Below are 24,921 nucleotides of genomic sequence, written 5' to 3' on the forward strand. Positions count from 1 at the left end.
TATCTTTTCGTGTGTCTTTCTTGTTGTCCCTTGGTAGAACTTTAGAAGTGAACTGAAACATTCCAATGTGTTGTCCAATAGGAACTCTATGAATCTGTATGTGTCTGCATGACTCTGTATGAGTCTGTATGTGTCTATATGTGTCTGTGTGAGTCTGTATGTGTCAGTCTGTGGCACAGCAGACGACTAAAACCAAAACGTTAAACTTTCAAAATGTTCACTAAACGAAGTTGTTACAGCGGAGGGGGGGGGGAGGGGGTATTACGGAGGAAAAGTTCTTGTGATACTTTAAGCTGCTTTTAAATGTCATGCGTCGCCAAGCAGACTGACCACCAAGTCAGATCCCTGACCGGCTCGTGTTACTACCATGTCAAACATGAAGCTGCAGATGTGTTTTGGGGATTTTCGCGGAAAAAACTATCAATGTCAAGGACGCTAATTTCAGATTCAAAGTTGCCAACTAATTGGGGAAAAAAATAGTTTGAATTAGATGAGCTCAGACAAATTGATTCTGTAGTCGCTCAAAATTGAATACAATTAATAAATAAACGTTTAAAAAAAGTCTAGCTTAGCAGCACTTCCTTTAGTCTATACACCGAATACACCAAAAAGTTGGCCATTTCTAGTTTATCACCAATTGTGAAAATCTCTAATGGTACCAGATCTATAAAGCTGAGGACTGTTTCGTAACAAAAAAAAAAGGAACATTTTTCAAGGACATGATTTCACAAATATTTCAATATGAAAGCTTTATTTGAATTATTATTTTTTTTACAATTTCTCTATTCAGCTTGCACATTCATGGGCAAAAACATGAACTGAAAAGTCAAATTGAACTATTCTTTGTTAGTATTAATTGCCTGTACATATACATATATTGTACATTTGATTGCTCCACACATCCCCCTTAGAAAATGTATTCATACAGACGATACTGAAGATCAGGTTTGACGGGTCGGCCTACTGCGCCTACCTTTTAAAGTCTGATATCAGGTATCAACATATTGACAGCTTGAGTCAATGTTTGTGATTGTCGTCTCGATATATTGACAGTTAATGTTAGTGACTAATCTTGTCAATGATCTTTAAATTGCATTTTGCACGTAACTTTGACCTTTACAATGTCCTGATCACGTTTTCTTCTTTTTCTCAACAGCAACTCACTGGAATAATAAACCTTTTAGACCCAGAAGGCCGGGGATTAATCAGTTATTCGGATTTTTGTGACGGTGTCCAACAGATAATAGAATTACAGCAACAAGGTAGGGACAACAGCCTTTATTTCAATGGGCAGTTTGGGGAACATTGCTTGGTTCAATAGGCAGTTTGGGGACATTACTTGGGTTAATGGGCAGTTTGGGGAACATTGCTTGGTTCAATTGACAGTTTGGGGACATTACTTGGGTTAATGGGCAGTTTGGGGAACATTGCTTGGTTCAATTGACAGTTTGGGGAACATTACTTGGGTAAATGGGGAGTTTGGGGAACATTGCTTGGTTCAATTGGCAGTTTGGGGAACATTACTTGGGTAAATGGGGAGTTTGGGGAACATTGCTTGGGTAAATGGGGAGTTTGGGAACAGTGCTTAGATTGAACGTAAATTTCTTTTCAATAGTATATTACCATATTACCCTGTATCGTTGAACTTTCTATTTACCTGTGGTCAGCGGGGAAAAAACTTTTAAAAAGCAAACAAAGCTTATCTAAGAGAAAGAACTCCAAATTTACATTTATATCTTTCAATATTGTTGCTTTTATTTCACCTTTTTCGATTTCAAGCAAAAGAATTAGTTAACACTAAGTATTGACTAATTGTTTGTTTTTATTGGTTCATGTCTTGTTAGTTACAATAATAAATATGCAAAGTTTCAACTTGATCCGAGAATTGGCGTGGGATTTATGAATCAATGGCGGGCATTTGAAAGCAAAGGGTGGTTGGTTGTTTAGGCCAGCCACTGAAAGCTCTCGATAACTGAAGACATAGAAAGAGGTTTATTAAGCAGTCTACCCCATGGATAAAATACTTTTTACTATACTGACTTGTAAAATGTAACTTTAAGATGGGTTCAGACTGATCGTTGTGGGTCGGGAACAAGAAAAACATTAAAAATACTTTTTTTTTTAAAGACAATAACTCCTTTATACCTCCTTTAAACAACTTATAGAGCGAGTGTTTTTCTCTCAAAAACTAATGAATGTTCAATTTAAAAGAAAAAAAAAACATTTTTCACCCCGCCGCATAATCCTTCCCCCCCCCCTCTCCCCTCCCCCTTTCACCCTTCCCCCCTTCCAGAAAGACTCCTGGTTGAGCTAAGTCTTTATAAAGTTCCAATAATAGTCCTTTAGACCTAGACTTAGAAGACGATTTGCAAAATGTGTACAAAATGTTCTTTAACATTAAATGATTAAACTCGGGAATGAATAATACCTACAAGCGGAAATACCCGAGGACGTAGAGTCCTTTCAAGATAAAGATTTTAAAATCTCCCGCCAAAGTTAAATTATTTTCTTTTATACTTTCAAGCTATAGTTTTCCTTTTCCCAAAGATATACATCAACTGTCAATTTTGTAGGAAAATCTTGGAGCCGTTTTCGAGAATCGCGTCCACCCGCCCTTTGCCTACAAAGAAGGCTCCAGTCCGAAAGTGTGACTTGAACAGAGAGATATTGTAAAAAATATGCTTGATTTTAAATATAATTCTTTTGTCTACCAGTGTCTCGCAACTTTAAGAACAGTGTCTCACAGGAAACTTTGGTCAGTGAGGATACGTTAGTACCACTGGACATTGCTGGTGACTTGTCAGTATTTGAGGTGAGTCATATTTTCTTTGTGTTGATTACTATTCGCATGTGTGATTGGTGGTTTTGTAAACTTTTGTTAGGCTACTGCCGTCCACGTATAACATGGCGCCGCAACTCCTTAGAACACCTCAGATCTTTGGGCACCAGCTAGGAAGAGGCTGTGGAAGCTGCCTATGACATATTTCTGTGGAGAGAGCTTGCCGCATTATGCGCAGAATGGCGCGTGACGACCTAAGTCTGATCCTCAACAGCAGTGGGTAGTGTCCTTGTTATGACCATACTATTCTTTGGTTAAAATGAAACGAGATAAACAGAAGAGTAGAATAGGTCAACTTGTCTTAAAGCAGCGGCGCTTCAAGAATATTCTCAAAATGCTTTTTTCAATGATCTTTCCGACAATGTCCACGAATATCGCAGTATGAAGCGGAGACTCCAACGTTGATTTACTTACAGCCCGTCACCTCTATTGGAGTATGGGCCGCCAACACTAGATCTCCATAGCCTCCTGTCCTGGGCCATCTATCCTGTTTGTTCAAGGTGTAACCAAACTTTAATCCTTTCGGCTTTCACCACTTAGCTTCATGAGTCTTCTGGTAGAAGAGCCTTCTGCTCTCAGGACAACGTTTTCGGTGGGCTTTCTGTAGTTATTTAGTTTCCAGGGTGGAGTTGCTAGCCCTGGGCCAGCCTTTCTCCTTTAGCCTGACATGGGACCGACAGAGAGGCCATTATGACCTCTCTGGTGGAGTTAAATCCAACGTTTGCCTTAGTGAAAAGAATCAGTCGGGGTGGGGGGTGCATGGTTTGAGCTGTGTAGTGTGATTCGTACTGAATTTTGTGGTTTGCGCTGGGTCCTGAGCTTTGCGATACCAATCAGCCATACACCTTCTCATCCTGACAATTAATTGTTACAACTATTTGCGAATACAAACTATGTTTACATCATTGAACGACTTGATGCGTGACACACAGTTAAATACCCCCCTCCCACACTTAATAGATCAGTGTGGTCGAAGTAGTAGTCAAGTGATTCTCTTGTACCTAGTAGTTGTCACCGAGCACAATGGACAAAAGAAATGCTGAGGTTGTCAATTGTAGTCAAACTGAATCTCCATTTGATTGGATCAATAAAAATATCTTATCTAATAAGATCTAGACTAACAATAATACATTTGTGTAATTCGAAATATTTGTATGAATTTTGTTTTGTTTAGCGCAACTTTCCTGCTCAGTGCGCTATGGTCCAATAATTTTTGTGGACCAGATGGGGGGGGGGGGGTAAATCTGAGAGAAGGTTTCCGTGCTGCCTTTTTGAAAGCTTTAGAAAAAAAAAGTTACTTGAGTCTGAATTCGAACACCGGCCTTCGACGTGTTTACCACTGAGCTATCCAAGTATTTATAAAAGTATGTTTATAGTCTATTGTTAGTTTTACCAATTTTTTAGCGAACTACCTAATTCTATACACATGGGTTATTATAATGTATAATTGCTACTGAGTCTTCTCTCCTGAAGGCATGGATATAGTGCATTATAACTTATAAAGGAATCCTATTTGTATGTTGACCTTAATATCGTTACATGTTTAACTTTATCCCTCAGTAGTTTGTATAGGAATCTATTAACCATTAGCCGCTGGATACTCCACTCCACTGATAAAAGAGCTAATTATTCTTATCAAAAGTAAATTGTTTCATTATTGAGAAGAAATAACCTGACCACGTTACTGGATATGTCGGTACCAGTAGATAAGATCGACTAGCTTGGCATCGAATTCCGGTGTTGCTCGGCTGTCACTGTACTACCTACCAACTAATATTCTGGAATAGTTTTTGTTTTGTTTGTTGTTGTTCTGTTTTGTACTTATCCTTACCAAAGTCTTATTTGTTTGTTTTAGTTGATCGTCTTGTCCCAATTTCTTTAAGTCTGAAACTAATCATGACATAATCATGACGTGAGTCAATGCCTTTTGTTTTCAATCGAAGTCTAACTCGGCCATGGAACAAGTTGTCTGGATTAATAGCCAGGTTCAATGCGAACTTGTAGCATGGATATAGAAGTGTAACTTGGACTGGATGCATGGATATACAAGTTTAACTTGGACTGGAAGCATGGATATAGAAGTTTAACTTGGACTGGGAGCATGGATATAGAAGTTTAACTTGGACTGGAAGCATGAATATACAAGTTTAACTTGGACTGGAAGCATGGATATACACATTTAACTTGGACTGGAAGCATGGATATACAAGTTTAATTTGGACTGGAAGCATGAATATACAAGTTTAACTTCGACTGGGAGCATGGATATACAAGTTTAACTTGGACTGGGAGCATGGATATACAAGTTTAACTTGGACTGGGAGCATGGATATACAAGTTTAACTTGGACTGGAAGCATGGATATACAAGTTTAACTTGGACTGGAAGCATGGATATACAAGTTTAACTTGGACTGGAAGCATGGATATACAAGTTTAACTTGGACTGGAAGCATGGATATACAAGTTTAACTTGGACTGGAAGCATGGATATACAAGTTTAACTTGGACTGGAAGCATGGATATACAAGTTTAACTTGGACTGGGAGCATGGATATACAAGTTTAACTTGGACTGGAAGCATGGATATACAAGTTTAACTTGGACTGGGAGCATGGATATACAAGTTTAACTTGGACTGGAAGCATGGATATACAAGTTTAACTTGGACTGGAAGCATGGATATACAAGTTTAACTTGGACTGAGAGCATGGATATACAAGTTTAACTTGGACTGGAAGCATGGATATAGAAGTTTAACTTGGAATGAGAGCATGGATATAGAAGTTTAACTTGGACTGGAAGCATGGATATACAAGTTTAACTTGGACTGAGAGCATGGATATACAAGTTTAACTTGGACTGGAAGCATGGATATAGAAGTTTAACTTGGAATGAGAGCATGGATATAGAAGTTTAACTTGGACTGGAAGCATGGATATACAAGTTTAACTTGGACTGGAAGCATGGATATACAAGTTTAACTTGGACTGGAAGCATGGATATACAAGTTTAACTTGGACTGGGAGCATGGATATAGAAGTTTAACTTGGACTGGGAGCATGGATATACAAGTTTAACTTGGACTGGAAGCATGGATATACAAGTTTAACTTGGACTGGAAGCATGGATATACAAGTTTAACTTGGACTGGGAGCATGGATATACAAGTTTAACTTGGACATGAAGCATGGATATACAAGTTTAACTTGGACTGGAAGCATGGATATACAAATTTAACTTGGACTGGAAGCATGGATATTCAAGTTTAACTTGAAACCTGTAAATTGAATAGTGTGATCATGTGAGTTTGTAGATGGATAGACCTTAGATACTGAAATTATTTAAAGAAACTTATATAAAGTGCATGATCAATTACTAGTATTATTATTTCATCTATCCCATATTCCTATAAGTTTAAAGTCTTTAATTCTAGGCACAAAATTTTAGCACAGTGAGAAATATGTTTTTATATCTTATAGCTGTTTTAGTGATTTGGTCACATTTTTTAAACATTAAACAATAAAACTTTAAACCACACACACACAAGCTCCACAGCTGATTCAATGCAGAGTCTCATTCATCTGAAAATGTGACGGACCCAAATAAAATATTGACCCATGTTTTAGTTAGCTTCGCGAGAATAAAATAGTGTTGGTGACGGAAGCGAGGCTAAGACCGCTGCTGAGACTGCGAGTATGGATTAGTTCCCTTGTTCTACCTCTGGAGGAACGCTTTTATCTGGACTGTGTTGATTGATCTGTTTGGAGGTCTGGGAGAGTTCTCTTCGAGATACCGCGACCTAATTAAATTGTGGCTGATCTACATCTTGCAATTACTGACTGATGTTAATAGAGGAAACAAAATGGGAATAGGTCAGCTCAGTCTTCATTTGAGTTTGTGTTTTCGTTCTGGTCAATGGGTAAGGTCCCGTGATGTCCAGTCATACAATTGGTACACCTTTTCAAAGGTATTGGAAGGTTATTGTTGTTTTTTAAAATAACTATCCACAGAAAGGATCAAAGTGAAATAGTTGAGCTTTTTGACTAACCCCTCGCCCCAGTAAACACACACACACACAGACAGAAACTCTCCTCCCCATCAATATTAGAATTATTTCAGATGATGATGTGTCTCTATAGCAGTGATGCCCAAACTACGAAAAGCGGGACACATCTGGTCCTTCAAGCGATTCTATCCGACTTCTTGAAACTGTCTACTATGCAAGAAAACGATATGTTCGCCTAAACGAGAACAAAAGCAAGAGGAATGGAAAGAGCTCCTACGTCCAGTGGCATACGTGTCGGACATTTAACTGACCCTCTTTTTTTGGAATACATTGGATGGGCATCACTGCGCTTATGTGAAATCTATATCTAATAGACTTGTATAGTTTAGTGTCAAAGATTACTAACGCAGCCAGCACTTTCATTTAAAATTCTGATATTCTTTTGTTATGGAATGCTAATGCTAATTAATCGAATCTGTATTACTTATCATATCAATTGATCCATGCCGATGGGTCCTCTTTTGATTATTCTCGAAGTTTACGGAATGACGTACGGGAATACAAAATAGTTTTGCGTCTTAATTCGTATTTGTGTGGTATGTTTACGCAATAAGCCAACGCCCTCTGCCAGAGATGAGTAGATGTTGTGACTGTGTTATCCATTGATTGCTTGTCACAGATGGGCTGTCGATCATTCAGTCGGCCAGGAATGTGGAACCCACGCGGCCGATATTTTTCTCTCCTTGGACATCGCATTACCTCCCTTTCAACTTTGCAGTCCTCGGTTTGGATGATAGACGACCACAGCTGAGAGAGAGAGAGAGAGAAAGAGAGAGAGAGAGAGAGAAAGAGAGAGAGAGGTGCAGTTTTGAAATATGTATATTTAATTAATTAAGTATATCTGTAATGAGAGGCTGCCCCCACGCGATGGATGAGTATGTAGACTGATTAAATAGGTCAGGCGTCATACTTATTCGAAGTCAATAGTGTCTGTTAAAGTCCTATACCTAATGGTGTATACAATTTTATGTAATTTTAAAATCGTTTTAGGAAACTTAGGCTGTTACTTTTAAACACTTTTGGCTTTAAAACGTTATTTTTAGAACATACTAAATTGCAATCTTATACAAAGGCTGACTCTGGGGGCACTCATTCCCTTCTATTTATCTGCACACACAAAATTCAGTTCCTTCTATATCTATATAATACATCCTCCTTATATATCTATATAATACATCGTTAAATCCTTAAGTTGCCCACGAAAGGTTCTCTCCTAGAACGCAGTAAAATATCTCAAGGATTTGAAATGATGTCGAATTTGTTTTAATTAACCAGTGAGGTTTGGCAATCTGGAACTGTAGAATTTAGTTCACATGTTTCATCTACCTTGTTTTAAAATCAATATATATATATATATATATATATATATATATATATATATATATATATATATATATATATATATATATATATATATTGACTTTATATATAGGTATACAAAGAACATGTGATATATGATGGCTTGCTCTTAGATCTGGTATGTTTAGGATCAATTTATTACGAGAGGACATAGCAATACCGAAACACGTCCGAAAAAAAGTTAAATGTAGTAACCTTATTATTTTAGAAAAAAAAAGAGATAAATAGATAGATAGATAGATAGATAGATAGATAGATAGGTGTACATAGGTGTAGATAGATAGATAGATTTTTTAGAACAGGATTTTATATGCTGCATGAAATAGAAAGAGGGAAAAAAATGATCAAAATATATTTTTCTAATTCAGCGTTTGGCAGGAGGGATAACTGTTAATATTATTTAAATGATACTGAAGGACGCAGGTAAAGAAATTACTTCCCTTTTGTATTACTATATTATTATTTTTTTAAACATGAAAGCATCTAAATATTAATTTAAACATCATTATATGATTACAATTCCTGAACCCTAAATTTACTATTGTCACTGGCTATGGTTTTACATCTGTGATCCGATAGTGGCTTTACATTTTTTTTTGTTCCATTCTTCGAATCATGTTACAAATTTATACAGTTATTTCCCTTGCTGTAACAGACGACATATCACGTCACTCGGCGCTGTCAAACCAGTTTCAGTGTTGCACCTTGTGCATGTGCCACCTTTTTATTTATAGCCCGTGTTGTTGCTTCATTATGCTTTCAGGTGCCAAGGGAATAGTTTCGACCTGTGTACCAGCGACTGTGCTTCGTTTTTCGATCATTTTTCACGGATTCTTTTTGTTTAAGAATCATTTTTAGCATTTTAAAATAGTGACTTGTGCTACTAGCGATGAAAGTACATATTTATATAGTTTCATTACAGTTCTGATGAGATATGTTCTGTTATTTAAGTCTTAAATCAATGTCCTTGACAGTGGCTGAGGCTAGATATTGAGATTATATTGCCCTCTACTTGTTACGTGTGTTACGGTAGCGCTTTCACTAGTTCATCTCCGTTGAGCCGTGACCTATAATACTTAACGCCTCCACTTTTAGTCGTGAGAAAATGTTATAACTGTCCTTCTTATGAATGGTTACAACACTTCTCTCGGACTTTGTATAGCCTGGGCTAGATGTACTTAGACTGAAGTGGACCGGAAGTGACCAGAGCCACATACTTTCGTTATGACGTTATTTAATACCTGGGGGGACAATTAAAAGACTTGTTTTCGTTGAGGGAAAGCTGTGATCAGTATGTCTAGTGAAATACTGAGCTCCAGTGACGTTCAGCAACAGGTAATGGTACACCTACTCAAAGTTTATAACTGTGTACATGTCTTCTTTGGGGGGGGGGGGGTGCACAACTATCATCTTGTTATGTGTGTTGTGAATCATTTTAGTCATACATGGGCACCACTGTTGGTGTATTGTATTATTTATTTTTTAATAGTAGGATGTAGATCCAGGTGTTGTTTTGTTGTTAGAGTGCTGCTGTTTATTAACTGTGTATTGGTGTGTACATTCTAGATTGAAACGTCGCCTGGTTTTAAAATCACTCTTTATTCTTGGATAACTGCAGGGAAGTAAATATAACCTGTCTTCGAGTCCGAAGATTAATGAAGAATGCAGTATTTCCCGTGGATACGCAGCCCCAGCTGCGACCTACATAATTTTCCTCATTCCACATTTGATTTTTTACCAACAGAAATGAAAAAAAAAAGTTAATGTTACCATTAAATGGTGAACATTATAATATCAGAAAGTTTATTCAAATAAAATTTTATTTGAAGCTTGTAGGCAGTGAAGATTTTGATTATCTTGCTAAGAATCAAATAGAGAGGTTTAGGCCAAAAATGCACTGCAATCCTAACCAACTTTAATTTTCTTATTTGATGGACATATACTGTTCTACTTCACAGAGCCAAAAGACCAGCCCTTCCAGTAGCCACAACACTTACGCAGAATATGATTTCTCCAGCTTTGATGATTTTGGTTTAGTGGATTTATCAGCTAATGGAAGTTCTTCCAACACAAGTAATATTGTCTTACCACAAACTGAACTGAACGGTAACCCATTCTTACTCCCAAACCTTTCTGAAGATGATGGAGACAGTGCAATAAGTGGAAAGTCTTCAGAAATTAATGAAAGCAGGTACTTTGGTTTAAATCATTCAACTTTCGGAGATATTTTTATTCTATTGTTCTCATGAGTCATGACCTGCTAATTTTTTTCATTTATAGCCACACTGCTCAAATTAGCATTTACAAAACTTAGTTTAAAACAAATCTTAGTTTTTAAAAAATCTTTGTTTAAAAGTACTACTATAAACTTTTTTTTCCAGTGAAATGTACATCTTAAGGGCAGTTATTTAGGCAGCCTATACTGTTTTGTAACCTATTAACTATTGTACATTGTACCTCCTAATCACAGCATTAATGGATATAGTATTTCTTGATAGGTAGAATGTTTGTAGCTTTAAATCAACACCAAAAACTTAAAACTTTATAAGGATGTCACTATAAAGTTTAATTTTTGTTTAAATTTTTAGTCATAAAACAATAGCAAGCCTAAGTAAATTTTTTAAAAAATGAAATTGCTCAAAAAAGAATTAGATGTGATACAAAATGGAAGTTTTGTGAGCTATAAGAATGAAATAACCTGCAGCATGTTTGATCATCCTTAAATGTTCTGGGAATCAAAAGTCACCTGAAATTTATAACAAACAATATTTTATTTTCTCCATGGTAAATTTGTGATGCAGACTAAAAATACAAAAACAGATCTTAAAAATAAAGAATTTGATCCAATCTGAATTCTATGTAACCTGAGAACAATGTACCTTCCCTGAACATTATTTCTCAACTATAGAGAACAAGAGAGGCTGTAAGATTTATCTCTCACAACTATTCCCAGTGAAAAAGATTAAAAATATTTTAAAAAACTAGATTTGTAAACATTCCAGCATAGACACTTACAATGTTAAAAAAAAAAAAAGGAAAAAGACAACAATCAATAGCATAACTTAAAAATACAAAAATGTAACCTTTTAAAATAGCATAAAATATCACAAACACAGGAGAAGAATCTTGAGTGAGAAAATGTGTTAGTGTTTGACAAGGAACTAGTTTGTTTTTTGGTACTTTTTCTTATTATCTTTTTTTTTGTATCAATCATTTTTTTAACAATGTACACAAAAAAAACGTAGATGCAGGATCTTCTTGCCATGAGATAATTCTGTTTCTTATAACACAACATACATTATTTATATAAATATTGATGAGTATTAATGATAATTTATTTAACTAGTATATATAAAAACATTCCAGAATTTAGACTAGTTTTTTTTACATAATAATCAGCTGTATGTGTATTGTGTGTTTTGAAAATTACAAATATGCTCTACAAAAGAATAAAATATAGATCTTAATTACAATTATAGTTGGTCCTTTACATATACTTTTGTTTATGTAATTAAAATAATTCATATTGAATTAGTTGTTGTTTTTTTGCTTTAAAATCGGCATTATGTAAAGTTTTCTACTGTATATTATAAACATTTATTGATCTTAAAGATAAATAATATACTAATGACATTTAGAAACTCCAGCCTCAGTCAAATTCTCAACGGGTTACATTACATAAACTCACAAGTTTGTTTTTTTGTTTCTTTTTAATTCTATTAAATTTTAATTATGTATTTAAACTGGTTTGTTGGACAGGCTAATATTGACTCCTTTATTTATCTTACAGTCGTCAAGAAATCACAGATGAAGAAAACTATGAAGACTATGGAGAAATTGAATCAGAAGCAGATGTGTCTGATCAGGGACATCTGTAAGTAGATCATAAGAACGAGCTTGTGCTTAAGAGTATAAGATAAATCCGAAATGTTAACTCTAACTTAAAGTAAAAAAAAAAAAAAAAAAGATATCTTAATGTGAAATTAAGTGTTAACAAGTCTTAATGATACTATAGTTCTCTGTTTAGTATAACTCTGGTGGCTGAAGGGTTTAAATGCATTACTGTCATCTGGTCTTAAACCTGCTGAAGAAGCATTTTTAAGATGGGATCAATTTGAGTTCCTTAAAAGACTGTGCATAAACCTCTCACAACCATTCATCCCCATAAAATGTACACAATGGCTAAGCTGATAAAAATGCACAGAGAACATCATGATTGTGTGCAATTGTTTATGTAAGGAATATCAGACTAAAACATCTTCCATGAAGAAAAAAACTTGTTGTGAGAGATAAGTTCTATCTTGTAAATACAACTAAATATTCACTTCAATCAACAGAACTCCATCCACTCAACGTAAGAGAGCTGATAGAAAGGATCCATTAACCAGGCATAAAAGATCGTGGTAGTCATTGTTTTTGGACAAATCTTTGCTCTTGTTCTTGCCAGCTTTTTATTATTTCTGTTGTAAAATTATTTCATTATTGGCTGTTTGAAGTTCCTTTTTTTTATTTCTTCTCTCTCTTTTTAATTTTTTATTGGTGAGGATATTTAAAGTGTTTTTATTTATGACATATACTTTAACTTCTTACTAGTTATCTATCGTTGATGTCCAAGCTTCTCTTTGTAGAATCTGTGATAATCTGTTTAGTATTGCTTTGTACATTATCTTTTCACATTATAACATGTTTCCAACCTTAGCCAGTAATCTCTACACTGTCTGCCAATGTATTACAGGTGACTTGCTTAAACTGATATTATCTATAACAAAACTTTGACCTATTCATTTCTGCATTAATAATAATTTTCTTATTATGTAGGAAGTAGTCTGATGTGATCTCCTAATTAACAGAATTAAAAAAAAAACACTAAAAAAAAATCACATATTTCTTCAAACCCTCTGCATGCTAATGAATGTATATTTTTAATGTCTTTTATTCATTCTAGTTCTTTGTATATACAAATCAGTGTTATGATTGTTGTTATGGGAGATGATTTATATTTAACATCACTTTTAGATTTTCACTGTTTTATGGAACACTAGAATGAGGCCTAATTTTATTTGCTAAAATTTCAACTTTAAATTCCACTCTAAATAGTTTCTTTAATTGGCTCTGGCTTGCTTGCAAACATTTCTGAACTTTATGATATTTTTTTTTCTGTTAAGAAAAATGAAAATAAACTTTGTATTTACCGGTATTTTAAATATTTTTTGTTTTAAAAAGTACTAAATTTTTCTAGAGTTCGAATTCAAATAAAAAAGTTTAAATAATAGAGCATAAAAATTATTCTTCTACTGCTGAGATTATACCTCATTTGTAAAGATTATAAGCTTTAATACTCTTTTTTTTTGTGCTCAATACTAATTCATATTTTTTTTATTTTTACTTTGTAGTCCCAACCGCAGGATTACAAGTGCTTCACTTGCTAGGTATGCCATTGACACATTAGTTTAAACCATTAGAATAAGTCGTATAGCCTAAATAATCATTGTGTACTAAGCTTTAAAAATCAATAATAATAATAATAGAGATAACAGATATTAAAGTAATTATTTTAATTTGCTTTAAAGATTATTAAATTGTTTTACTGTGCTCAGATTGAGCTTAGCAAAACTACTTCTTCTTCATTCCCACTATTAGGTTGGAGCTTTTAGATAACTAGACCAATATACGAGATGAACGGCAGTGGTTTCCAAATCAGGCAGCTCTCCATATAGTTTTCTTCCTATAGGGGGTGTTTTGGGGCCAGTGTCTTTATCGGGCCTCTTGATGAAGAATGTAGTTTTGAAGGACATGGTCAGCATTCACTGGTGACATTCTATAGCTACCATAATATATGCTCAATATAGTTTTCTTCCTATAGGGGGTGTTTTGGGGCCAGTGTCTTTATCGGGCCTCTTGATGAAGAATGTAGTTTTGAAGGACATGGTCAGCATTCACTGGTGACATTCTATAGCTACCATAATATATGCTCCATATAGTTTTCTTCCTATAGGGGTGTTTTGGGGCCAGTGTCTTTATCGGGCCTCTTGATGAAGAATGCAGTTTTAAAGGACATGGTCAGCATTCGCTGGTGACATTCTATAGCTTCCATATGCTGTCTCATTCTGTTGTGTCTGGTTCTGAAGCGAAAGATGAGACGTTGATCATGTAGGGATAATAAAATAGGCGTTGTCTTTCTTGTGATTCAGATGAGAGCTAGTCCATTTCTTGTTTATTCTATTCACTATTAGTTCTTCATTTCTTCTGCAAAGATTGCAATGTTCAATTGAGTGTATGTTCTCCCACACTTGGCAAGTGTGTCAGCCTTCTCATTTTCTTCTAGTTTGATATGTGCTGGTATCCATTGAATGAAGGTTTTTTTGTTGCTGTTGAGCTTTATAAGTACTGTTTTAAGTCCTTTCACATAGGAGTTTTCCAAGCTTTGGGGAACTGTTATTGCATTGGTTAGGAATACAATTTGACTGTGCGGGTACTTTGGTGATTACTAGCGAGGTAGCTGCTAGTTCTAGTACTTCCCTTACTGCTCTATGGCTGTTGTAGAGCTCTCCATACCAATGAATTTATTAGTTTTTCTCCGTTAGGCCATTCGATGAGTATTCCAGTTCCTCCATTGGTGGTGGCTGTATGAGATGAACCATCCGTTTAAACTCTCATCCACTGATTGTTAGGGTAATGAGTTTGTAGAAAAGAGATAAGCAAACTAGGATATCACTAAAAAATAATATTACTTTCAAAATGTTTTCCTGAACTTTCTAGTCAACTTCAAAGAAGTGGGAAGAACTCCCCGTCCAGCACCAGGCGTAGTAGCTTTGGTTCAGATGAGATATTTGATGATATTGAAGGCAACTTTCAAAATGTTGATGGAAGAGTAAGTTGAAATTTTTCATCATATTGCAAAGCATTTCTCTACTGTTAAATATTAGTACAGAAAATTAGCATTTGGAGGTAAACCTTGGCATATATCATTTAAATTTTAAATTAGTATATTATGTTATAACAATTTCAAACAAATTTTGTACTTTTTATTTTCCTGCAGCTGAAGTTTTTAGAAGACCAACTTCAGCATCTAACTGAGGTTCAGACAGAAACAAATACAAAACAAATTAAACTCAAAGACGAAAACAATACTTTAGTACAGAAGTAAGTCAGAGAAAGCTATTTACAAAATTTTATTTGTGTGTGTGTTTAGTACTTTAGATTAACAGTTTTCATAATTTTTCTAAAATTGTTGGGGGTTATCGGTCTGTGTTATATAACATTAACAACAAAAACTTTGTCCAACTAATTATTTCTACTGAATTACTTTTTTTATTTCTAGAGTTCTTTATCTTGAAGAACAGCTGAGAGACATGGAGGTTAAATCTGAAGACAGATTACATGATGAACGCAGGAAATATCAAGACTACATAGTAAGCAATTGTGACAATGTGAAAACAAAAAATCCAATTTGTTTTATAGTATTATCTAGTCAAGATGCTAAATAGATTTTATTTCCAACTAGATGACTTTGAGTTACTGAAGTTGTTTTTTAATTCTATTAGAAAATCACTTTCTCATTTTACTTATTTCATTTTTTTGTAGTCCAAACAAGAAAGAGAGAAAAATGAACAGGTGGATTACATTACACAAAGGTATGTGTTGCTTTCTTGTTTTTTTTTATTTATTATTTAAATGTTTTTCCACAATAATATTTTTTATCTTACTTACAAAACAATAATCCTGTAAAAAAAAATAAAAAGTCCTAATCATATTTTCTTTTCTTAAACCATTGATTGTATGGTATACTATGTTTTCAAATATTTTAAGTCAAACTATACTTTGGCTGTAATTACATTTCACAACTAATGCTCAGGTTGCATAGGATAGAACATGAATATGAAGAACTGAAACAAGAAGCACCCAGATTACAATCAGAGATCTCAAAGCTTAGAACAGTAAGTAATTGTCACAGTCATATATATGAATGGATTACTGCAAATACTAGATTCCGCTACCGAAGATTAATATATTGATTGTTCATTTTGTTACTCTTGTCTTTTTGATACATTTTAAAAATTTAAAAGAAAATATTTTGGCAATGTGTTTATTCAGGAAAAGATGGACATTCAAGAACGCTTACTTGAAAGACAAGAAACATATAACATTCTGTATGATGAACATGAGAAATTGAAAGCTGACTACCACAGGCAAGAAGTTTTGAATCAGAAAGAAAGAAATGCCACAGGCCAGGTATGTGTAATCCTAGTTTGAACAATTGTTTCCTTTTCTTATTTTAATTTGTATTAAATAATGTAATAATACTGTGCAATTTAGTGTGAACCTCCTCTGAAAAATGTTGTTATTAGTTTACAAAGAAAACATATAGCAAGTTGAATGTAACTAACTAACTATAATATTTATTTATTTATGATAATTTAGCTTTTGAGTGAGATGGAAAAAGAACTAGATGAGCTTCGAAGGTATCGAATGGAAGTAGAAACTGGAGCCAGGTCACCAACTGGTAGTATATCAGAGTTGCCAGGTCGTTATCGAGACCTTCAGAATGAAATCCATAAACTTCGGGAGGTAAGGTTTTTTGTTGTTTTTTTTTTTCAATTATTATTTCTATTTTACATTCGATTTCTCATCTCATATCTGCCTGTGGTCATTTCTGGAGCACAGGCCACCAACAGGTGTCTCAGTTCTGGGTTAGTCTCTCCAATTGTCTCCCCTCTTCCCCATCTACTAGGCTTTTGCTTCTAAATCACGGTGCTATGTATTCCTGGGTTGTCCCCTCTTCCTCTTTCCTTGGGGGTTCAAATTTTTTTCTTAATACTTGGGAGATTATCAGGTAGAATTAAACTGAAGTACAAAAATAACCTTCTTAAATGAAAGGGAGTTTTGAAAATATGCATTTGGATTCCCTCCTATTTCCTTTCATTTCGCCTTGTCTTATTGTCTTATCAATTTTTTTAGAATACTATTTGTTTTACAATTCAAGATTTGAAATAAAAGATAATTATATACATTACAAATTTAACATTTAATAAATCTAATGTAAAGTATATTTTATTTAATGTGATGATTATGGTGAACTTTCTCACAATCAATAATAAAACAAAATATATTAGGAATCATAACTCTCACTTAGCTTTCCTCCCACTTAGCTGTCCTCCCAATTTATATTGGGTACCAACATAAGTGCAAAAGTTTTAATATTTACATATATTACACTTGTCACTCCAAATCATAGTTTTTACTTCTTTATAATTTGATTTGAAATATTTTTAGATGAATAACCCAGTAAAGGTTATGCTAACAAAATGATGCCATTTTAGTGGATTATGTCCCTTACAGTTAACAAAAATCCACAAAAATCTTAATTTAATATCAATACATCTAGATCTAGTATTATAAAGTAGATTTGATCTATTCAGTGTCAACTTGTTCTCATTGAAATAATCGTGTTTTTTTTACTACTTCATTTTTAAACACCATCTTAACTTAAAAGGCAATGTGGTTTGAGTGGAAGGATCTATGTCAGGTTTGTAAAAACATTCCTATGTTACCATGTAGATGGTTGGTCTAGTTTGGCTTATGACCTTTTTTGTTACTTACACTTTACTCTATGGTATCGTCTCCATAGCAACTGTCACAATTGTAAAAGTTTGTTTTTTTTTCTTTTCATGCTAATTGACTGTGACATGAAACTTGACATCAGTTTATAGTTTTAAGTAGGCATGATGTTTGAGTACAAAGTATGGAATGCTTTTTTTTTTATGGCTTTTTTTTTTGTTGTTGTTGTTGTTTTATGATGGTTTTTCTTTGTGGTTGTTCTTTGTTTTTTTTTTCCCATTAACCTAAGTTATTCTTTTTTATTTCTCGTCATTATCTTTATTATCTCTGTATATTGTTAATAATGTAACTGCATACTTATCACAGTGTTTAACTGTTTATCTATTCACTGGGTTGGCTTATATTTTAAGATTTTATTTTACAATATCAATAACAAACTTTCTGTTCATGTATCAGGTCTTTCTTCTTCTTCATTTTCATGGGATCTATTTATTTGATATTTAATTTCCAATGATAAAATTAATGCTCAGTTTTAACTCACTTTCTTACACTCTTGTTTTCATAATTCCCTAGATCTATATTATTATTAACTTACATTTGTAGATCTAGGGCTTCTTGGCCCAGCAAATTATTTTTTTAATACCGGTATCTGCAATATTATCGAGGATAGTCTATATATTGAAGGGCAATGAAACATTTCTGAAACGTAGGCCTATAGATATAGCTTCGATCTGGACATGTAGATCTAGATCTAGATCTAGCTACTCTTTATCTCATTCATGGTGACCAACTTGTCAAAATTCTCTTGGCACTCTTGGTACTAGAAATTATTCACGATCGATAACTCTTTTTGGTGTTCCATTAGTATTCTGGAGTGATTCGACCTTGTAAGACCACGGTTGTTATTTTGTCCTTTGTTACAAGTTTAGTCGTGAGCCTTATTGATTCCCCAGCCTTAAGATGATGGGAGAGCTTTTTACATGTGAAGTAAAGGATGTACATTTGTATACAAGTAAACTCTATAACTTAACTACAGAGTCCTGAATCAATCGACTTATCAAATGTATTAGAAACAACTGATGATCTGAAATACCAAAAGCAAAGTGCGTAACAAAAGTTGAAGTAGAACCTAGATCTAGCTCTGAATGATTACTACTATTAGCACTATTCTATTTCCTTGTTTCTTGTCCCGAACATTTTCTAGTGATGCTATGATTCCCTCTGTTAATTTGTGTGAGCAATGATTTCTAGTAGATACTATAAACGACATATTAGATCTGCATGCTGTATGCGTCGTCGTTATTATCCTACTAGCGAGGAGTTGTCGCGGGTAGATGTATCAGACGTTGTGAAGCAAACTGTGAGGACTACTGGTACAACTCACTTTACATTGCTCTGCCTACATGCCCTGGAGATGTCTGTTCAATAGATTATCATTACATTCAAACTATGGTATATTTGCTAGACGCATGTCCCATAAGGAATGTGAAAGCTAGATATTCAGCACATTTTAAAAAAAAAAAACCTCTCATTGTTGAATATAAAAACCGTAGAGTTGACACACCAAATGTTTTATTGCTTCCTCCAGTACTTACACTCTTGCACCCTAATTATACTGTCAATAGTTTAACTTTAAAAAAATAAACTATCATGCTTTGGGGGTTAAATTAAGTACCCGATATGTGCCATGGTTCAAGTCTTAATTAAGCTTCACGCTTCACAATCTGGTCTGTAGATTCAGTATCTTACTATATCATCATTATGTGGTAGCTACTTATTTGTTTTGTCGGCGTCATTGAACCTTGACCAGGCCTACATCTTTTGTCCATCTCCTCTCCACGGTCACTGCTTATCACGCCCCAATGTTTGGACACTAGTGATAAGTAGACTCCACAGCTCGGTCCGTGGCTGCCGAAGAGAGATTACTCGACAATATCCGGGCATCTTGACGAGACCTTGGGAGAAAAGATAACACATGCAGTGTGGGAAGCAGAAGAAGAAACATGTACGGGGTGGGTGGGTGTGGGGATCTGGTGCGATAACGATGACAGATCAGCACACTGTGGGGTATTATGTCCACCCTCTTAAGTCTGTGGCTACCGTGGCAGAAGTCAGATTCCGTAAAATGGGAGCCAGTATTCAAAAGAAGGATTGAGCAATGAAAAGAAAGGCCTGCACACTTTACTGAAATGAAGGTTTAGCGCAGACTTTGCACTGAAGGAATGAACGTTTAGCGCAGACTTAGCACTACTGAAGTGAAAGTTTAGCGCAGATTATGCACTTAGTTAACTCTATATAAAAAGGTGGGCAGGGGAGTGTGAAATTCCTGCGTTATTTTGCTGACTGAAAGACATTTGTAGAATTTTTTCATTGCACCTGAGCATCCTTAATGGCAATGTGCTATATACAACTTACATGTCCCACGAGATATTTCCCAGGTATATATGAAACATGGGGGTTACCTGTGTTAGGTCATGCAAGTGTGTGTCAATAATGTCAAGTGCACGTGCCTTGTGTATCGTCAAGTCTATTTTAATACATAACTGAGAAAATGAAAGAACACAGTTGTCTGTATCCTTTGTTTGATGAATACTTTCGGTACATAATGAACAAGTGAAGACTAGGAGCAGCTACCAACGAGGTTTAGAGATTAAAAGAAAATCAATGATGTCCAAGCCACCATTCAGTCTCTACTAGTAGGCTATACAGGTACCAATAATTTACTATATGTTTACTTTTATTTGTCAGTAAAAAAAAACATTTTCGTTACTCTCTATATTATATGCAATCAAACCAAGCTTCTATAGTTGCCACCAAACTACATTTCGGGATAAAATGTGTTGTTCTTTTTTTTTTAACTTTTAGTGAAATATTTCAAATGGACTGTTTCATTTGAACACAAGATTTAAGTAAGTAAGCCGTCTTGTATCCATCTCATCTCAACCACCTGTAAAAGGTCAGGGCATGCTTCGAAGAAATAAATTAACAAGAGAACATTATAATCTAGAAGTACAGTACCACTTTCAGATCTTGCCATGTATAGGGCGTCTGTTTTTATGGTCGACGGTTAGCGAGGGTGTCATGTGGCCAGCACAACGCCAACCGTGTTTTTATGGTCGACGGTTAGCGAGGGTGTCATGTGGCCAGCACAACGCCAACCGTTTTAATTTCACCAACTAATGTCTGGTACCCAGTCTTCACCCAGGGTTCGAGTTCGGTTCGGAAGACAAGCGTCTAACCACTCAGCCACCGCGCCCTTTAAACAAGAGCAGACAACTCGTTGGTCTTTGGGGATGGAGGTGGGCCTCTAGTGTTCATTTTGAAACTTATTTACAAGGCAGTCTGTGTCTTCTTGTTTTCAATTACTGAGGTAGTTCGATCTTAACTTTTGGTTAGTGTTGGTCTATTCAGTGGTTCAAAAGCATATGGTTATATGTTATCGTATAAGATAAAAAGATAAAAGAGAAATGGTCTGTTAGTCTAACAGACTTGTTTTCTATTGTCACAAAAAAAAAGCCCATTATGTATTTAATTGAACAAATTAGTCCCAGGTAGAGCTGCGAGGTACGCATGAAAATATCAGCTAACCGTTATAATAATTGTATCGAAGCAATGATGTCTTCCTATTTTATAAAGTATACTAACGCACTTGACTGCTGTGATGTTCTGAGATGTGTTACACTGAGCGATGTGTTCGTCTTGTTATAACGTCTCAGATCTAGAACTAATGGATGTAGTGGCTCATTAGAACAAAGAATGAGTGAGTCAAAAGTCACGTGTGTTCCTGGCTGTAAACATCGTCAATTTAATTTGGGGGGGGGGGGGAGGGGGGGGGACAAGGAATAACTTCCCATCTCACTGTTGCAGCAACATGGTCAAGTTGAAGCCTAGGCCTTCTCAAGCTTTACCCCCATTACACGATTATGTCACAAAACTTGTTCGCCGTCTGCTATCTCTATGGGGTAGGAGGGATGCGGTCTAGCATTTGTTGAGTATCGAATTACAGTTGCGCGTGAGTGCCTGGTTATTCCCCGCCTTTCAGCACTCCCCCCTCTCTCTTTCTCTCTCTCTCTCTTTTATATATGTACAACACTTGGCATCTGCAAACTTGTTCGCATCATGGGCTGTGAAAAGGGGAGGGTCATAGGTCAAAGGTTACAATTGTAGACTGGCCATAGCACATTCAGCTCATCTCTGATAGTGTCTGTGGTCATTTGGCTTCTGTCCAGATATTCTTACTCAACAAGCCAGAATATTTAGTGACGTAGATGGTTGGAGGTTTAGTGGCCTGGAACTTTCCTCTCATTGTGACGCATCTCAGTGTGACCCACGTTCAAACACTTACACGAACATTGTTTGTTTCACTTTCTGTTTATTTCGATCAGTTTCATGTCATAGACATCCTGTTTTCTAAAAACAAAACAAAAAAAAAAACAAGAAATAAAATGCAAACTATGAAGGCGAAATGTCACTATTTCTAAAAGCAAAAGTTAGCTCATTTATTAATTTTACAGCTTCTGTGGTATTATTGTGGTATTGTGGTACTGTTTTGTGAACCCTAGCCTCGTTTATTTGGTGAAGTATAGCCTACTTTGTTTAGTGAAGTATAGCCTCTTTCGTTTTGTGAAGCATAGCCTCGTTATATATACATACAAATATATATATACACACACACACACTTTTATGTCTCCGGTGGACTATTTTTCTTCCTTTTGCTGGTTTACCAGTGGAATGAAACTATGTTGTCTGAAGATGTCAGTAATACTAAAAATAAAACATTCTCATAAAATATTATTCAAATAATGTAAAGCGAGGGATGAGAATAAGAAATTAAATATAAATACAAAACAAAACTACTACTGAACCATATCACTGACAAAACTCTGAGAACATATTCTGAAGCAATAGCTTTTAAAATCGTCCACTTTTCTCCCTTCAAAAATTTTGGAGAAGTTACTTTTTTTTTTTTTTTTCATCAGTTTATGGCACATAATTTTAAGAATGTATTTTTTCTTTCTGGTTTTGCTATGGGAGAAAACCTGGCTAGATGGAACTCGGTGCATGGCAGTTAGGAGCAATCTTCTGCTATTAAATATAATTACACTCGACTACTGCGGTCGTTCTACGTCCGTGCCGGTAATAGCCGCAGTCATTGTCATTGGCACAATTATTTTAATTTGGCCTTTTCACTGACATGCGGCCTAGCGGTCATGTTTTGCAGAGATGTCATATACCAGCAAACAATTTTTGTACTTGCTAAATCATCATAAATGTGTTTGCTAACTGGTATTTTGTTTTGAATTGACCAAAAAAAAAGCGACGAGTTAGCGTCATATACACAATTTCACATTAAAGGAAAACTTTGAATTGAAAGGAAAATGTGTGGGATAAAAGATTAAGTACCGGAAGCAGAATTCAGCTCTCCTCTTAAAGGGCATCATTGTCCCTTCTATCTGCCTGTAGCATCAATGGACTACAGTAAGCCTGTCAAATTGCTGTAAGTGGCCACGAAAATTAGATCGTAGGAGTTGGTTTCTGCTGGAAATGAGGTGTGGCTGATTAAACGATGCGACATTTACTCGACCACATAAGCCTGTCCTTTGATTTGTCAGCTAAGCATAGCATTCGAAAGTTAGTTGAACAAAGTCTTACTTTTAATGTTGTAGGGGTTCAAGTGTGTGCAATATGTTATTAATGCGTTTCTTTCTGTTGAGCCAAAAAATATATATGTCGAGTTTGCAAAACTTCGAAAAATTAGTCAAGAGATTTAACTGCAGTTGCAAGATTGATATACTAATGACAAACTTTGTCAAATCAGTTGATTGCATCATCAATGAAGCACAAGCACGTGTTTCTTACCTTTTTTTTTTTTTTTTGTTGTTGTTGTGTTGGACATGAAAATATGCACGTTTGAGAAAACCAGTTGAGCTTTTGGACTTAATTGTGAAGGAGGCGTAGAAAAACCAGCCTTTTTTTTTTTTTTTTTTTGACTCGCTTTTCTTCCAGATCTGAAGCCAAGGCCTTTTCGCTGTCCATAGCTGTCTTTGTTGTCCTCTCTCACTAAAAAGTGCTGTCAAGGCCTAAGTTTACATCGATAAATAAGAAGATTAATGCACATGAAACAGAATTCAGCTATCGTCCGAAAGGCCATCATTTTCCCTTCTATCTACTTGAAGCATCAATGGACTACAATAAGCCATACATAGAGAAATATGTTGTTAGAAGTCTACCTGTAGGAAAATTATTATTAAACATTTATGGGTTTAATTTTTATAGTATTTCGATTTCTTTCTAGTGTCAGAAATTATGTTATACTTAGAAAAAGTTACTGTAACTTGTGCATAATTCTTGCTTAAAAGGTAGAAATGTTAAGCAAATTTCATCTGTATTTTCTTTTGTTAATTTACACACTTAAGTCTGGTACAGCAATCCAATGGATATAAAGATATTACCAGGCTTTAGGTTATTACTAGTAGGACAGAGCCTCCCTAAAATTCAAATAATGCTTCTGTTCCACAACAAACTACAAATAGTCATTCCTATCAAGTTTACGTAAGTCATTGACGACTAGGCTGCTGTCACCGTTGAACATTGTTTGGCTGGCTATTTTCTATCTTAGTTGACACTTGGAATAAGTATGGCATGTTATAATAAACGAAATATTAGACGGCCATTAACTGGCGTCCCTTTACATTTTGACGCCAGATGGCGCATGGCTTATTAATGATGTGTTACGTCCCTTTCTCTCTCACGCGCGTTTGCATTCACTCGCTATGCGTCTGCTCGCCTTTGTGTGGCCTAATAGATCTAGTAGGAATTGTCACAAGCCCAGGCGTCCTGTTGTTTGTTTTCGGTGATTTGATATCCCATTATTTTATGTCTGTACTTTTCAACCCATTTTTTTTTGGGGGGGGGGGGCAACAAAAGTACTACGTAAGCCTATATGGTAGCTATATACTGGAAGATTCAGGCTGCCCTAATCATGAAAAGGAACCCCTTTGTGTTTAGGTTATAGGCCTACATAATGCCATAAGGTGTATGGATACAATTTCATCTTGCTTTTTTTTTTTTCAGATTATTATTTTGTTTTATTGTTT

General features: G+C 35.2%; 1 protein-coding gene across 5 annotated transcripts in view; it reads left to right on the top strand.

The window, feature by feature from the left end:
* Nucleotides 1–24,921, top strand: part of LOC106054770 (rab11 family-interacting protein 4B-like) — a 46,576-nt gene that overhangs the window by 14,818 nt on the left and 6,837 nt on the right. The window contains exons 2-15 of one of the 5 annotated variants that reach the window (XM_013210787.2): nt 1,157–1,262; nt 2,715–2,812; nt 10,225–10,457; nt 12,057–12,140; nt 12,604–12,669; nt 13,660–13,695; nt 15,026–15,137; nt 15,306–15,409; nt 15,588–15,678; nt 15,851–15,900; nt 16,122–16,203; nt 16,361–16,498; nt 16,688–16,834; nt 17,760–17,792. In XM_013210787.2, coding sequence (XP_013066241.1) covers nt 1,157–1,262; nt 2,715–2,812; nt 10,225–10,457; nt 12,057–12,140; nt 12,604–12,669; nt 13,660–13,695; nt 15,026–15,137; nt 15,306–15,409; nt 15,588–15,678; nt 15,851–15,900; nt 16,122–16,203; nt 16,361–16,498; nt 16,688–16,834; nt 17,760–17,792 — 1,380 coding nt within the window. Of the gene's footprint in view, nt 1–1,156; nt 1,263–2,714; nt 2,813–8,993; nt 9,602–10,224; nt 10,458–12,056; nt 12,141–12,603; nt 12,670–13,659; nt 13,696–15,025; nt 15,138–15,305; nt 15,410–15,587; nt 15,679–15,850; nt 15,901–16,121; nt 16,204–16,360; nt 16,499–16,687; nt 16,835–17,759; nt 17,793–24,921 lie in introns of those variants that run through there. The other 4 variants (XM_013210798.2, XM_013210813.2, XM_013210806.2 and 1 more) reach the window with 4 other exon arrangements.

The sequence above is a fragment of the Biomphalaria glabrata genome, chromosome 2 (assembly GCF_947242115.1).
Source record: "Biomphalaria glabrata chromosome 2, xgBioGlab47.1, whole genome shotgun sequence".
Classification (NCBI taxonomy): Eukaryota; Metazoa; Mollusca; class Gastropoda; family Planorbidae; genus Biomphalaria; species Biomphalaria glabrata.